This window comes from Mugil cephalus, chromosome 3 (genome assembly GCF_022458985.1).
Source record: "Mugil cephalus isolate CIBA_MC_2020 chromosome 3, CIBA_Mcephalus_1.1, whole genome shotgun sequence".
NCBI lineage: Eukaryota > Metazoa > Chordata > Actinopteri > Mugiliformes > Mugilidae > Mugil > Mugil cephalus.
This window is the reverse complement of record NC_061772.1, coordinates 10,511,793-10,529,296: the sequence shown is the minus strand read 5'-3', so window position 1 is coordinate 10,529,296 and position 17,504 is coordinate 10,511,793. Positions and strand designations below refer to the sequence as shown.

Sequence of the window (17,504 nt, the reverse complement as noted above, 5' to 3'; positions counted from 1 at the left end):
TTTGTAACACAGCAGTGGCAGCATGAACCATCTGTATACGTTGTCTACACAAAACGGGACATTTGTTGTTTGTGGCCTGCAGAAAAGTCAGAAATATGGTGAATTATTGTGACCGTGGAAATAAAAGTGAAATGCAATAAGCCTCTACACAGATCTTGTTTATTTCCAAGTTTTGTGCGCTACCTGAACTTTAACGGTGTTAAAGTTTGTACGTTAGCTGCAGCTACGACTAAACACATCATAATGTACATGGAGGCAAAGTATCTGGCTCCATTAAAAAAACAAACAAACAAAAACAAAAGACTACAACTTGTGATTGACACAGGTTTGATTTTTATTTAGCGACTGATTGACAGTGTTGGACAGATTCAGTCTAGGCTTTGTGAACAGAAGCAAAGAGATTAAGGTGTTTTGTGTTTTATGTGGGGTTGGCTTTTTGTCTGAGAACCTTGGGGAAAATATGAAGGCAGAGTAGTTTAGGACACAATAGAGGCTGGCCTTCTTTTTCCAGGCAGTTTTTTTTTTCCAGCAAGAGTCGCACCAGCCAGTGACAGCAGCTCTACAGGGACACCACTGACCTATGTAGTCTTAAAATATCTTCAGATTTGATTTAAAAAGGTCAGCCCCCTACAGTGAAAATTTTCGCAGAAAACATGTCATTCAATATATGGTAGTTATTATTAATAACTTTAGCTACTAATAACTAACTAATTTTGACTTTGTCCAAGAGAAAATAAATATTTGAATTCGAATTTGAATGAATCATGTTATGTGATTGAGCTGTACAGTAGTTCAATTAACCATCTCCTGAGCTTTTTTGGAAAGTGAGTTCAGTGATATGCGTTCTTTCCAAACTGTGCATTAAGCTCTTACATGTTTCAGTTACTGCAATGTTCATATATATATATATATATTTATACTTATACATTGTTTGGCCATTGTTGTTCTTCTGACATCCGTGTTAGCACCACATCTCTGTTTTATGGCTGTAGCCAAGTAACTGCAAGGTCTCACCATGGTGGTGATAAGCCTGAAACTTCTTAAAACAGCAACAGCTGTGATTAGTACCAACAACAGGACATATTTTACAATAGAGTACAGACAGTAATATAGATTGCTATCTTAGATTAGATCAAATATGCACATTCAGCGACGTGGCAATTTCCTGCCAAAGCACAGGTCTTGTTCCCTCAAATACAGGACAGGTGTTTTCTGAGGGAACTTCTTGTATGGCTTCCTCTCTGCGAGTCATAGCAACAGTAACGTTTCCCAATACAAAAATAAAATAAATAGCAACAATGTATGCATAACATATTGTATTATACCTGGGTAAGATATTAAAACCTTTAAGCAAAAATATTCCCTTTCATCTCATTACACTTTTATATTTCATCTCGTATCCCTTATGTGTGTACAGACAGTGAGTCGCCTACAGCAGACATACTTTGGTAACTTTTGTCTAAAACAGTGATCAAAATTTGTGCAATCTGTTCATAATAATAGGTGTGCTGGAGAAATCTGAAACAGACTGCAGTTACCAGAGGCTTCCTCTAGATGGAAACAGAGGAGCATTAACAATCTCTTTTTTTTTTTTTTCAGTTTTTAACCCTGCCCTGCATATGACTTGAACGTGCGTGTTTTATCCGCAAGATAAGTTTCACAAAAGTTTCACAAAATTGCCAAACCCTTAAGAGACCGGGTGCTGTTACAGTAGTTAATCAAATACAATGTAACTACAACAGAGCTGTCTCCTTTTCTCTGTGTCACGTACACACAGCGAGAAGCAGGAACTGGAGTGTGATGTGGTGACTGGAATGGTTTGATTGAGGAGGGGAGGAGGCGATGGGTGAGAGAGGGGGAGTGGGGTCAGGCCGGAGTAGAGGGGAGATAACAGTTAGACGGAGGAGATTTTCTATTTGCTGTTCAGCTCCTGCCTCAGACGGCAGCCCACGGCTGTGATGAGTGCAGCTCCTTTCCCACTGCCGTCCTCTGACAGCAGGAAGTTGACGTCGCACTGAGGAGCCAGTTCGTTGACGGTCTGGTGCATGATCCGGGAGAAACTGGACAGAGATGAGATGTTTGACATAACGTTAGCCAGAAAACGGTCAGTCTAAATATGAGGCTGAGCTGAAGGGGTTACGGTATTATCACTACAATCAACTAGTGGAGGAACCTGACCAGCTCACTCAACATCCAGACAGAACAACAGTTTGTACAAAGACACTCTGACTTCCCCATGAGCATATTATATTCATAAATATTTTATAGACAAGGCTTTCAAGCCGACTGGCAGCGTAGAAGCTGGAGTGGTATTGTGCTACCAGCAACATATTCTGACAACTAATGAAAGCATGAATCAGCATGACTGCCATGCATGAGAAGTACACTCTATGGATCATTTGCTAACTTGCAATTCGTGTAGCCATACAGCAGACCAGTGCACAGTATGTAATCATCTGGTAGATCACAATATGAAAAGATTAAAGTTAGTCTAAATGCAAATTGCTGCGTATGTATTAACATAAAAACAGCTGCTATATATCAAATTGCCAGTCTAATGCAGCACGCTTCATTGCTTTTGACAATCAGGTCGGACACCATCACTGTTACGAGCTATAGTGATAAAAATTGTCACAACCACATTTGAAAAAGCACCAAACACTGCAATTTATATTTGAAATGTGAATGGCCTGCAGCTTTTTGGGGGAATTTAACGAAACAGCTACCGTGTAAATAAAGTGAATGTTTTGAATGAAAACAAACCCTTTAGGCCACATGAGAGAATGATCACTGATGTTATTCAGATCGTCAGGAGACAATGAAAGACGAATTAAACTCACTGTGGATGGAGTTTGTAGAGTGTCCCGTCTACTCCCACAGTGACGTTCAGATGGTCCAGTCCTCGGTTCTCTCTAATCTTATCAACCACAGCCGCCATTCCCGCACCACACAGCTGAGCAGCACGATGTGACACTACCCCACATACCTAACAATAAAAACCATTATCATTATTGCAGAAGTTTATCACTCACCAAACTTTGAAAATAAATATATGGCGGTTGAACACGACTGCTTCTCTCGTACTCCCAGTACAGTCACATACTTTATTGTCTTTCACATGATAAGGCCAATAAAAGAGCATGTGGGTCTGCTCCTGGCCACTTCTTTTACAGCGTTCATGTGGCCAGGTTTAAGTTTGAGACAGTACAAGCTACTACAGAAACCTAAAGTTAAATGTTTCATGTGATATAAATTAGGTAAACAAACAATCATTGTTACACACATGCTCTGTGTCTGTCTTACCTCTTTGACTATGATACTGTCATCGCAGGTGCTGTCCAGTCCTAAGTGTTGCAGGATGGATCTCACCTGCAGTAAAGCCAGTCTGTCACTGTAAAGAGACGCACCAAGACAGGACCGTCAAAAGAGCAGAAATAAAGCCAACCAAAAAATACAAATGCGACACTAAGAAAAGACAAAATAAGTAAGTTTAATTTATTGCATGGAAGCTTTCACAGCAGAGCAAGACAACAGGCTAAAGTCCAAAACACTTCTCAGCTCCTCCTTTAACCACATTCTTATTGTTTACCTTTCGATCTGTGAGAGGAACTTTGTCTCAAAGATGCCTCTGGTCTTCAGTGTTTCAGAAATCTGCCCTCTGAACAGGAATCCTTTCTTGGTCATGTCTATGAGGATGTTTCGCACAATTTCACCAAGGTACATGCCGCTGCACATTTTCTCATATCTGGACCACGAAACAAAAGAAAGCACAGACCACACTTAAAAACCCACGCGCATACATATTTGAAGTCACATGGATGTTAATCTCAAACATATAGACTTCATGCTTTAACATGTGATTCTGACATTAAGTGGATGGACTCAGTGTGTGTGTGTGTGTGTGTGTGTGTGTGTGTGTGTGTGTGTGTGTGTGTGTGTGTGTGTGTGTGTATGTGACACCTTTGTTTGCCTGGATTGAGCGAGAAGTCGTCCACAGCGCGGTCGTACTCAGTCCTAATGTCATCAAGGCATCCGTTGTCACCGAAAGCCCCCCACTCCATGTTGACACACATCCGTCCGTCGTCCCCTTCGATCATCTCAATGTTCCTCATCTCCTCCATGTAACAAGCGTTACTGCCAGTGCCTGTAATCCCACATTAACATCAGACGGGTAGAGAACAGACAGCTGAATATGCATTAAGAGGAGTCAATAAAAGCTTAACTAACCAGCGATCAGCCCAATTTCACAGGTGGGTTCTTCGTAAGCACAGGTCATCATGGTTCCAACTGTGTCATTGACGACGGCCACAACATCCAAATCAAATTCCTTAAGAAAAAACACACATCATGAAGCAAATCAAAGCTTCGTACAGGTCTGTGTTTAAGTGAACGGTGCTGCTCCTCGTTTCTTACCTCTCTCCTCTTGATGGCCTCCCTCAACAGACCCACCACATCTTCTCCCTCACAGTCAGTCGCCTTGAATCCCTTGGTCCAAGTCACTAAGATGCCCTGCACACAGACACACACAAGTTCTGTGCATCACATCACAGTTGCATTTAATTATTTTAGCCCCTGTCACAGAGGGCTTATCAGTTGACCTATTTTGCAGAAACAGCAGGTGCAGTTTAGAGATGCAGGGAGGTATGAGACAGTGAAGTGTCAGAGAGAAAAGAAGGTGTGAACACTTACAGCATCCAGGCTGGTCTGTTTGCAAGGGAACGAGAAGGTGAAGCCCAGAGGGAGACGAGTGTTCTTCATCCCCATGTAGTCGAGGAAGTCACTGATACACTGAACGATGTGATCAAACAGCTGGAAGAAGAGGAAGGATGTGAAATTATGCAAAACTACACAGTATATCAACAGCATATGTCAGAACGTATTCTGATGTTTAACTTTTATTACTGAGCAAACTGAAAAGTGGATATGTGTGCACATTGCAGTCACTTTAGCTCAAGGGATTTTGATGAAATCAGAAAGAAAACTGAATACTCTGTATGTACGTAACTGATAAAGGTAAAAGATTGGGAGTTTCTATTATATGGCACTGCTTAATAATTTCAGTTGTCTGTGTGACACAGTGCGGTGGAATTTAGAGGCTCTCTCTTAATTATGTTGTGCTTCTGTGTCACCGACTCACCCAGCACATGTTAGCTGCACACAGGGAGGGTAAGAGCAGATAAACTATGACTCACTCACTACTCCCTACAAATGATATCAATGTTAACTACCACAGTGTTTTCCTGATTGTCTGTCTCACCTCCTCTCCTGTTCCTTGCATCACTTCTAGAGGAATAGCATAGATCTTGTTGTGCATCTCCACCGTTCTCCTCTTCCCAGAACGAATCTTGACCAACAGAACTCTGAAGTTGGTTCCTCCTAAATCCAAAGCCAGGAAATCTCCATTCTCTGGACACACAGATAAAGAAACAGATGAGTAAATAAAGAGGTGGCAAAAACACCACATCTCATGGATATGATTTGTACAGCGTGTGTTACCTGAGCCATCAGGAGTGCTTCGTACAAAGGTTGGCAGCATTTTGACAGTAGCAGTATCCTGAGTGCTCTTCGAAAGGCCATTTTGGATTTCTATCCTCATTCGGTTCTTAACCTTGAGAAGTTAAGAATACTTTAATGACGATGGTTATCTAAACATGGCAGGTGGCAGAATTCACACAGCGTGGTGTCTTCTTACCTCAAGCAGCTGCTGAGTCGTGAGACGGAATTCAGACAGTATTTGGACGATGTGACGCGACTGTTCGGCGAGTCTGTAGGCCACGGCTGTCACCATGGCAGCACCCTTTCCACTGCCACTCTCTGAGAGGAGGAATCGGACGTCAGAGTCCGGGACCAAACGTCGCACCGTCTTATGAAGACGACGGGCGTATCTGGAAAAGATATAAAAATGTTAAGAGCTGAACTTCTAAGATTTTCTTCTATAGACGGTAATGATGATAAACTGGTAACAACAGGTAGCATCGTATAAGAGATTATATAAGAGATTTTACACACACGAAATGTGATGTGATAAAACTTGAGAGAAGTTAAATAAACACAAATCTATAAAAAAAAAAATTTATCCCGTCCTTTATCTTATCAGCACTTACTGTGGATGCATCTTGTACAGAGATCCATCGATACCGACAGTGGTTCGGAGACGTGCTACTCCTTTGTTCTCCTTCAGCCTCCACAGGATGCCAGCCAACGTGGCAGCTATCAGGTTGGTAGAGCGGAAAGACACGATGGCACAAACCTGAAGAAGGAGTAGCAGTGAGGACAGAGGTTAATCCAGCAGCACTGGAAGATTGCAAGACCTTAATATGGAAATTACTTCACTACCAAACTGAGCTTCTTAAGGGACATCTAAGTTAATGATTACATTGCATTACACTGAATTACATTTTTTTATAGCGGAACACAGAGTACTTATAAAGACTTTATAACGGCAGGTTTCCCGGCAATACACACATGTTGCACAGCGATGCAGTCGTCCATCGAGGGCTCCACACCAAGTTTGGTTAAAATCTCTTTGGCCTTGCTCAACCCTTCCTTACTCCTAAACAGCAGAGAGTTACAAAGACAAAGAAAAAACAATCAGAAATGATTAAATGTGACAATATTTTGATTTATTTGAACATTTGGTAAAGCAAGTGCGTTTTACTCTGTATGATTATGGTGTAACTTACTTCTCTATGGCTGAAACGTGCTTGGTCTCAAACTTCCCTTTAGTGAGCAGCTCGGGGGTGATCCTGCCCTCAAACAGCATCCCTTCTCTGGCCATCTTCACCAGGATGATACGAACCAGCTCCCCCATGTACATCCCACTGACCATCTTCTCAAATCTACCGCACAGAGATAGAACAGGCGACATTTTATTTATTTTTTTCTTAAATATGTTGACATTTGGGTAAATAACACTGTATCATAATGTTCAGTGGTTAGGTGTTCTTTCACAGCCGATATCACTAGTTACTAGTTACTTTGGGGTTTAACTTACAGCTGTTTGCCTGGGTTGAGAGAGCCTCGGTCTACCTCTCTGTCAAACTCTGTCCTGATGTCTTCCAGCCTGCCGTCGTCTCCGAAGGCTCCCCACTCAGTGTTCACACACATCCTGCCTTCGTCTCCCTCCACCAGGTCAATGTGGCGCAGCTCCTCCATGTAGCACGCATTAGTACCAGTACCTAAAAACACAGACACACAAATGCTTACAGTTTAATCTGTTTTACTGATCGGATGTATTGAACAGGATTGGTCCCCGAGCGATTCTGAAGGACAGTACCTATGATGATGCCGACTTCACAGCGCTGGTCATCAAAGCCACAGGTCATCATCGTTCCCACAGTATCATTCACTACGGCCATGATGTCCGCCTCATAGTCCTGAATCAAATTAAAGCATGCATAGAAGTGATAAGGTCACCTGTGCCATTCTGCATCCCACTCAGAATGAAAGCGACTGCATTAGGACCAACAAGACTGAAGGTGAGACTCACTCCTCGTTTTTTGATAGCTTTGTTGAGCAGCTGGACAACATCCATGCCCTCCACTCCACTGGCCTTGAAACGCTTGGTCCATGTTATCAGATGGCTCTGGAGACAAACAGAAAGAGCCACGGGGAAATATGAAGGGAAATAGTTAATAATAATGGGAAATAGCCTTTGCTGCGCTAAGGCTGGATCGTGTCTTTATTACAACTGTAACAACTCGTGATGTAAAATAAACTACTGGGTAGTTTAACAGAGGTTTGAGTGAGGAATAATAATTAAAAAAAACAAAAACAACCTGCGTGACTGAGTTTGTTTACCTCATTTAGCTTGGTTTGCTGACAGGGGAAGGAGAAGGTGAAACCGACCGGGAGCTTCTTGTCTTTGATGTTTTGTTTTTCCATGAAGTCACCGAGGCACTCTGCCACATGTTCAAACAGCTGGAACAGACACGGAAAAGGGGGAGAGGTTGCTTCAGGTGAAGCTTAGGAGAAACTCTGTGAGTGTATGTCTAAGTCCACTAAAAACCTACTCTCGTTCCACTGCCGTGAATGATGTCCTCCGGTGTGTCATAGATTTGACTCTCCATCTGAACCGTCTGCTTCTTCTCATGGCTCACTTTGACACGGAGGATCCGGAAGTTACTGCCTCCCAAATCTAGAGCAATGAAGTCTCCTTTCTCTGTTGACAGAGAAAAGTAGGAAGAGTGGGAGAGGCCAAAAGAGGAGCAGAGAGAAAAATGTCAATACACTCAGGCAAATAGCTACGGAGCTAACACTAACAATGAAACAGATATATTCACTGGAAAGAGCTACCAGCAGCAGTGTTTGGGTTTTCTTCCCGATAAATAGGCTAACAACTAAACAACTACTATGTTCATCCCCTGTGAGCTTAGAAAACAAATACAGTTTACAGTGAGTTGATGGTGTGTAAGCAACACAAGCGATAAGTAGTATATGCAAAGATGAAAATGTTCCAGATGGTTAGTGCTATTCATGCTTGGAGGATTATTGTGTATCATACTAGTTCAAGTTTGCTTGAGTCTGTCCTGGTCAAACATTTATCATGATCATGAGTAAAGTAAAATATACACGTAGAGACGTGTCAATGCCTTTTACTCAAACTGACATTTTTTAATCAACAACGAGCTGTGAAGATGTTAGTTGTCTCTACACACATACATAAGACAGAGATTCCCCGTTGTGTCGGTGTGGATGGTGTTCAAAAGGTTATTATTTTATTATTATTATCATCATTTAAATACCATAAAATCGAGTGAATATTTAGTTCATGGTCACTTGGTGGCATGTTGCAAGTTTAGTTTAGTTTTTATGTGTGACTTTGGATCATAATTGCTATATAGTTTTGTGAAGATATTATATGCCACAGTAACTACTTATCAGTCATAAAAGAACTACAAAGGCATAGTGACCTTAGATCAACCTGGCAGTAACTTTTGAGTTCGTCACAGATATGGTCCCACAGTCTGAGCTACATACTTTGTGGCTTCCTTGTTCTAATTTCTTAGCCATTCAGGACAAACAAATCAACTTGTAACTCCTGAGAGTACGAACAAGACGTCAGAAAGCTTGTAGCTTACAATGGAGCCCAATGATTTGTGTTTCAATTAATGTCTTTTGCATACTTTTCTCCTGTAGTGGCTTTCAGTACGAACATAAAAGTCACTTTAATCACTATTATTATGATTCTTCCACAAATCCACCAAATTTAAAACTGTAATGAAACAATAACTATGAATGAATACACATTTCCCACAGTAGAAATAACAGTTAGATGTTAACCAAGGGGACACTACTTTAATTAACATATTATATAATTTGATGATGCAATGTTGTGTCTGGAGCTACAGCTCTGACGTTGTAGACTTAAGCAGTATTATTCTAGGAGGTTAAAATAGATTTCAGCAGAGCAGAATAAAATAAAATAGAGATTTGGATATTTCTAGCTGTGTTCAAATGTGAAAGAGAAAACACTTCACTGTTATTAATATCAAGCTGGCTAAGGAAATAAAATCTACGCCTCTGTAAGAGTGGACAGATGCTGTAAGTACAACAACATCTGACTCGTATTCATATGAAGGGCAGAGTGAAGGAGTGTTGGACAGCAAAAAGAAAACAGTGACAACACTGTTCATGAAGCAGTATGAAAATGTGATGATGCCTGAACACAGCAATGGACTGTCCGTGATGTTGTTCAAGCCTTAAACTAAACAGATGATTTTATAATAAGCAAAACCATTTTCCATCTGTGGCTCTCCCAGCAAACCTGGTAAAAGTCCAGTAAAACTGAAATTTTTGATTTTTCCCAGAAGCAAAAAGTAAATGAACAACATCCCTGGTATCTGGCCTTTAGGCGTTCAGAAGTACAAACCTGATCCATCAGGGATTGATCGCACAAATGTTGGCAACATTTTCAGCGCAGCGGTGGGATTGGTGTCCCGACCCAGACCTTTGCTCAGCTCCCTCCGAAATCTGTGCATGATGTCCAGTAATGTCTCATCAGAGAAACGCATGGAGTACAGGTACTTGTCAATCTGAAAATAAACAGGACAAAAACAAAAAAAATTGTTTTTAAGTCGACAATTTATCAGCAATACAATGTACACTTTGACACAGTCTCAACATGTATTGTGACTTAGATTTATTGGATTCTGACAGCACTGTCTGACACGATGAATATGACTAAGTCCTACAATGATTCACGAGTTATGTCCGGGATCAGACAGCACAGTAACACCATATGGTTACTATATTGCTTTATTGCTAAATAACATTTAATGTATTTGATTAGACGAACAAACAGCACTGCATCATCACACTGACACAAAGCCTGACCACGAGTACAGGACGTTTTACTTAGCTGTGTCAAAAGGCAAAATTAGACAGAAGGCTGTTTCCTGTAGTGTTATTATGTGTATGACAGTGACAAAGTTCTGAGGGAGATAGTCAGGGATCAGTTACAGATAAGTTAGATGTCATTCAGATCAGGAATGGAACCACATCCATAGATAAGCATGTGCTTTATGTTAATTATCATATCTGGTTGTCGTAAAGTTTCCCTGCTGAAACTGCCGGCGAAGTAGATGCAGCACACAGGCCTTTCAGGAACAGGATGTTAAACAATCCTGGTGAAATACGTTATTGCAAGACACATGGGACTGAAAGCAAATACAGGCCTTCTGCTTGCAGTGTGACTAAGCAAGAGCAGAGAGAAAACTACATAAAACTCTCATTAAATGTGCACTCATTATGAGCTGGTCAGTAAAAAGCATGGCTGACCGTTCATCAGCAGGACACATCATACAAAACATTCACGGGAACAGAGACATGATCACATAATGAACTATTCACACACAAAACAATCAAACAATGCATGTATGTAGTGTGACTTCACTGTGATAATTTACTGCAGTTTTACTCTTTGTAAATACATCGGACTGGAATGCTGTAACTTCCTGTTTCGAGAATCTGACATTAACTGCATTTCCGGTCTAGCTCTGTTCTTTGGTAACTTGTTCAGGACGGTGTAGGTGTGAGAGCAGTGTAAGAATGAATCCACTGGCCACTGAAATGGATGTTACAGTAGGAATAATGTGTGTTCTGCCCCTGGAGGGCAAATCCAGTCTTTCAGTATATTTGCCTGTTGGCTTTGTTACTACACACATAAAAACATTGAAAGCTATTAAACACTGCGCCAGAACTGATGTGCCGAGATGCGAGCAATGTAAGTGGTCAGTTTAGTTTGGGTGCTAACAGGGTAATACTTAATAATTTTACTCCAAACAAAACAAAAAAAAAGATTCAAAATTTAATTTAAATTATCATCAGAATATGGAGAGTTTGTTCTGACATTATGTTAAAAACAAATTCTAAAACTACATAAAACTACAGTGTCACACAAAATCCCCCTTCATGACTGTTTGTGTCGATACAACACGATTTAGTGCAGTACTGTTATATTATAAAACAACAATGTAGTGTAGCTACTACACACATGACTTGCTAGGTGAGTGTATTACATAGCAGAGATGTTCCCTACACGCTAACCAGCTAGCCCCGTTTTCTCCTGTACAGTAATACCGGTTTCTACCTTAAGAAGTGCCTTCGGTGCAACACAAGCCACGTGTACTACACTCAACAACGTGTAACTCAACAATGGCTGACGCCACATCAAGCAGGAAGAAGTGATAGTAAGAGGCCAAACCAGAGTTATCATGGTTGTCGTTTTCCAGCGCCACTAAGCAACGTTTATTTTAACTGGAAAGTCGCCAAAGCTGTTAATCCCAACAAGGGCTTTGTGTTAATAACCTTTAAAAAAAAAAAAGAAAAGAAAAGTAGGTAATTGTACAGCGTTACTGTTTTAAATATGTTTGCTAAATTAGCTGTCCCGCTCAGTTAGCTTGTCGTCTAGCTAAAACTAGTCAAACAAGTTAAACTAGTTAAACTAGTCAGGGCTAATGACCTTGTTTGGACGATTAGACATGAAGCTTCAATGCAACTATTTATAACAATAATACTACGGAAACCATAGCCTACCAGGAAGCACTCCAGACAGCGTTGACACATGGCTTTGCTGTGGCATTTCTCTTGCTAATGCAATCATGCTAAAACTAACATAAACCATATATTAGCATAGCAAAACCTGTGGAAGGGCCTGTGCATTTCTGCGTTTATCACAGATAGGGGGCAGCACCAACACCACAACTTCCTGGTAATATGCTGTCCCCATTAGTTGGTAGATGGAAGTTGTCTTATTGTCCCTTTAGTTGTTGGATTTGACAACTTAGAGATCTGCTGTTTGATAGCTGTGTGCACAATAATGCAATTAAACTCTGAAGGTTTTACATTCCCTGCATTCAGTATAAATGAAGAATCTGCCTCTGGGAAAAAAGCTCATTAGCAAATACACCTGTCACACCTCCTGGGTGAGTGAATGGGACCTCTCACCTTCATAAAGTCAGTACTCACTGGTACTTCAAACACGCTGAACCACGTCGCCAACATGTTCAGCATTTTTAACAGCATTGACATGTTGGTGCCTGACAGGAACAACATGTTTCTACACTTCGTCAAGCACAAGGAGACACATGGACAGAATGTACAAACCGAATAACTTCAGAAAATGTGAATATATATGAGAAAATCAAATAGAATGCAAGTTACATTTATGAATATGTAGGCAGCTCAAAGAAATACATGTTCTAATTGGTTATAAAAAATAATAATAAAGCAGCCACATGAATGAAGAAGATTTAAAAGCTAATTTTGTCCACTAACATCCTTTCGAACTGTCTTGATGACACTTATCAAACATTTAAACAATAACAAAGACACTGTTTTGTTTGTGCTTTATATGTACTTTTGCAGTCTGGCATGTTTGACCCAAATCATCTAAGATGAGGAAATGAAAGCAGATTTGAACCAGAGCTGCTCTACTGCAGATAAATACAGTTTGTAGAATGTAAAGTGAAAGACATTTCATTTTAAAGCTAAAAACAAAGAGAGAGCTGCAAGATCAGAGCTATTAAACTACACCTTCCATTGCACAGGACATTAATATGTTTGGACCTTGCTATTCATACAACGAGTTGACATTTAAGGACTATTCAGACCTAACCCATAAATACATGTGCTTAACCTTCTTAAAATATTTTTGCTGCTGTGAATGAAGTAAGGAAGCATGTATTTATTTAGGGCAGGCCACGTGCACCACTCTACCAGTCAGCTGATGTAAACAGATCCATTCAAGTTTTATGCCCTGAGCTATTAAAGCTGCCAAACTATTCTGTTAATGCGAACTGCTGCCATACACCGCTTCTCCCAGCAAGCATTCCTTCTCTGTGCCAGATAATACTCCGATTCCTTGTGTCATCAAAAGATTTCTTCCAGTTCCGGTTTCATTTATTGCCATCACATATTATAGAAACATCCATTTTCATTTCATTAACATCATTTTGATGCCTTATTTATTCTGAAGCAGTTCTTTCTGTTGTACAAGTACTGCGAAAATGTTTGAGCACATAATTCAGTGCACAGGCCATATTCGGATATTGTGCCATAAAGAGAACCATCGGTACTTTCATAAGGTTGTAATATCACAACTCAGTCCTTTACAGTTCCCCTGACCCCTTTTTGTTTGATCGTTACTGGGTTACTCTGATGCCAACATAGCAGCCTACACGATGGAAAAATAGTGGATAAAGGTTGCACAGTTGTTGAATATCAAGAACCCAATACATCATAACAGAGGTCAGTTTTAATCCAAAACACAAACAAAGGGTGCGGGTTGCTGTGTGTCACATTTTGTGATATGTGAGAATCACATCACCTTGTTAAAGGTGTTATTAAAATGGGAACTTTGGCTTTGGTTGATACTAAAAAAAAGATACAAAGCTTTCGTATAGCTGCTCAGGCATAATGTTTATAGTGTTTTTAACTCTGTCTTCACCTACAACTAGTTTTACTGCATTTTCACACTCTGCTAACCTACTTGCATAAAACAGTATTCTAATTCAAATGGCTCGTTTAAAATAGAGTGTTCATCAATAATTAGTTCAATAAGGAAGGATTCCAAGCTCTACTTAAATAACAGTGTCGTCCTATCTTAAATCCTGGTTACAGAGAGGAGAATATTTACAGTACCCTTTACAGATAGAAATGAGGATCTCAGCAATCTGTAGCTAGAAATTACTCTGATATTAATTGCAAACTGTTCCTGTTTTTGTACGTTTGTTGAGCAAAGTGACATTCTCTTGTCACCTGCACGCACAAGTGTGTTAAGACCATGTTTACCCCTCAACACACCTCTGACACAGCTTTCTCAAACACCCGGAGCTCACGTTCCAGGAAGAGATCACGGTCTCTCCCGCCCCTTTCCCTCCCTTCCCTCCCTTCTGTTCACCCTTTCTCCTTCTCCTTTCTGTTTGCATTCCTAGCCCGCAACAATGCCTTGTTCCCGTCGTCACTGCGGGGTGGTTCATAGAGGCAATGAAACCTGACTCCACCGTGTAAGTACGTGCGCACAGCGCTGCACACAATCACACGCGCACGGTCTCACTATGTGGAAAAATACTGTCCTCTAAACTGCCACCTCCAGCGCCTTCCCGTATATCTTCTCGTGGACAGACACACACTGAAACACTTGCTCGGACTAAAGCAGCCTGCAGCATGTGAGGGAGTACAGTCAAGGACACTGCAGTGGGCTGAGCTGATGGGAGTCGCAGTCAGCTGAGTGTCTCCAACAGCCACAGTTTACATGACAACCCATTTATCTGCAGACGTTTGCTCGTGGTTGATCAAATTCTTTATGCTTCACAGTTTCACAACTTATCCTCGGGGATGAGGAAAAACCTTGAAAAGCGACACAATGGCGACACACCTGGCGCTGTGTGCGAGCGTGTGGGTGTAAGCCTTCTCCTCCCGTCACCTACGGTCACATGGTTCAAAGCTGGCCTATTTTAAGGGAGGCAGGGAGCGGAAGAGAGCAGGAGTAAAGAGGGAGGGAGATGTGTTGTATTACATGAGATCCTGACTGCTGATAAATGTATTTTACCTCGACAGACCTGACTTTGGAAAAGCAGACACACCTGTGAATTAATGTATCGACGCATGCGAATAAAGACTTCAGACTGAAACTGCTCATAAAGCCTGGCTAAGGCCTGGAGAGTAAACCGAGGAAGAAACTGAAAGCTGTGTGCATTTTTTCCCCATTTGAACAGGAAAGAGATGTGCGTTGGTGTGACATCACCACTGTGCGACATTAAAGGGACCCTGCAACATATGTAAATCATAGAGTTCCTGTTGTGAAATAACCTTGGAATAACTTCCCGCTTAGACAAAATGTGACGAAGACCAAGATATGTGAACCTCTTCTGACTCAGTCCGCCTTCATGAGGCTGTAATAGTTCACCGAGTACGACACGGTTTGGTGTCTAGCAACATGATTTTATGACATATTTAATCTAGAGTCACCGGGAAGTGTGGAGGACTGAGGAAGTGGAAAAACTAATTTTCCTTCAATACACACACTCACTGCTCTGAAGGTGACTTAGACTGGCTCAGTCAGTTTCATACCAGAGGTCTTGCTGCGGGACAACTCAGCTGAGAAGTAATGAAAGACACACATTCATGGTCTGCTTTTAAAAGTAACGAAGACAAACTACCACAATGCACTCCTTATTTACACGTACTTGATCCGGTTAGCTTAAGCACACACAAATGCTACATTTTTGAAAAGGACCTTTTAAAAACAGACGACTAGGACACATCATAGAAGATTGATCATGAATTCCTGGGACCACTGACCATTTATGGTAATAATTTTTCATATTCTTTCATAGTCTTCTGCTCCGTTGAGCTCCACACAACGAAATGAAAGTGTTAATTAACCGGAAGACAGAAGAAACTCAGTGACCCCTGAAATAAGTTCGCTCGTTCGTGTCAACTTCTACCCTTTCATCCCTCATGTGTCCTTTCATCCTTGCCACTGACTTCCTCTCTCCTCTTCACCGCACCTCTCAAATCTTGCATCATGGCACCAATCACACAGAGTTGTCTCGTGTCTGCTTACACATCTTACTATATCCACGCCCCCATGTGCACTCTGTCACGTCTCACTGAGGCCAAGTTGACTTAGAGCTGATCATTAAGAACAAATCTTGATTGTGATTGTGAAAGAAGTACGAGAAACCTGTCTCACACTGTCCTCACGGCCGGACATTCACTTCCCTAAAGACACATATCCCACATGTAAGGATTACTGACATGTGCTAGTACTGGAAACATGAAAGTTATGATGGAGACAATGAAATGAACCGAGTGACATCTACAACACATGCGCTCCTCTCTTCTTTGACCGCTGTCTTCTTCTTTCAGCCTCTGCCTTTTCCTAGCATATCTCTTTGTCTCAAACACACTCGGCCATAATCAAAAATGGAGGGAGACGGAACAGAATCACTCACCTTTTTAACCTGGTCATCCTTGAGCTCAGTGAAGTAATAGGCTAGTAGCTGGGCTGCAATCATTCTGGTCCTCGTTCACTCTCACGCACACATGCAGACTCACTCAGACACACACACGCTCTCTGCCACAGATAGAAGAGGATCTAAAATACCACCAACAAAAAAAAAAGAAAAAGTATCTCAAACTGTGCTCTGATTCTGTTTCCTAGTTTCAATCTGTCACACGCAGCAGGAGATATCAAGATATCCCAAATCCAATCCGGTAGGATTTAAAACGGACAGAGCAGCTTCATGTGTTGAATAAGACTCTACAGCACTTCCTTCTCTCTGCATGTGAGTGAAGCCAGGAAGCATGGGTGAGACAGCAAGTTGAGCTGTGGGAGGCAGAGAGAAAGAGAGGCAGGGAGGGCCTCAGCTTGGGCCCTGCCCACTATCCTCTGAGACCACATCCTCTTTTCTGTGATTGGCTCAGCGTGCTGACGCCTTGGAGGCCAACTCATGATGCAGGGGGAAGAGGAGCACGACTTAATTAGAGGGGGGAGGAGAGACGGTGAGGAGAAAGAAGGGCATGGGGAAAAGAATGAGATGTGGTGAAGGAGGGAATTACTGTTTTACTGTTACAAGGAAGTTGTAAAGTTTCTTTCCAAGTGTCGGTCAGTAAAATGAGTCACACACCCATGTGAGCTCCTTAGTCATTTGGTTTGCTGTGTAGGTCAGTAGGAGGAAAACCCTCCGTTCTGAGCTTTTATTTGTGCCTGTGATATGGTCAGTAAACCTGACATACGGGAAGTCAGCGTGGACGTGTGGGGCATAGTTTGGTTTAAGTGGAGCATCCTTTTCTAATCTATAGTGACTCTACAGCAAAGCTGTTTTATTTAATCTTGATGTCTTCACATTATATGTTTATGATCTTCTATTTCAGTTTAAACAAAACTGTGAACCATTATAGCCTCATAAACTATTAAATAACAGCTTCAGAATCCCCAAACGCGTATTCCTGATTGGGTACGATCACACGTAAAAACAAAATGGCTGCCAGTTGCC

The 17,504-nt window shown here is 41.4% G+C and overlaps 1 protein-coding gene across 2 annotated transcripts; it reads right to left on the bottom strand.

The window, feature by feature from the left end:
- Positions 1-310: 310 nt before the first annotated feature.
- LOC125006002 (hexokinase-1-like) lies at positions 311-16,821 on the bottom strand. 2 transcript variants are annotated; one of them, XM_047581737.1, is made up of 21 exons: positions 16,461-16,821; positions 9,872-10,034; positions 8,013-8,161; positions 7,801-7,920; positions 7,490-7,585; positions 7,277-7,382; positions 6,995-7,178; positions 6,684-6,839; positions 6,466-6,553; positions 6,105-6,250; positions 5,693-5,885; positions 5,497-5,608; positions 5,258-5,406; positions 4,690-4,809; positions 4,414-4,509; positions 4,228-4,327; positions 3,961-4,144; positions 3,590-3,745; positions 3,304-3,391; positions 2,841-2,986; positions 311-2,060 (listed from the first exon to the last, which is right to left on the bottom strand). In XM_047581737.1, the coding sequence occupies exons 1-21, from the start codon at positions 16,521-16,523 to the stop codon at positions 1,913-1,915; spliced, it is 2,763 nt and encodes a 920-aa protein (XP_047437693.1). In that variant the 5' UTR covers positions 16,524-16,821; the 3' UTR covers positions 311-1,912. The 2 variants fall into 2 exon arrangements, with proteins under 2 accessions (XP_047437693.1, XP_047437694.1); XM_047581738.1 differs by having other exon boundaries at positions 7,277-7,376; positions 16,461-16,820.
- Between the last annotated feature and the right edge of the window lie 683 nt (positions 16,822-17,504).

Excerpts from the sequence above, each read along its gene's own strand:
- LOC125006002 (XM_047581737.1), bottom strand. The coding sequence starts at position 16,523 with ATGATTGCAGCCCAGCTACTAGCCTATTACTTCACTGAGCTCAAGGAT. Across the intron at positions 6,251-6,465 it reads ACTGCATCGCTGTGCAACAT|GTTTGTGCCATCGTGTCTTT; the intron begins GTGTGTATTGCC and ends CTCCTTCTTCAG. Across the intron at positions 5,609-5,692 it reads CGACTCAGCAGCTGCTTGAG|GTTAAGAACCGAATGAGGAT; the intron begins GTAAGAAGACAC and ends TAACTTCTCAAG.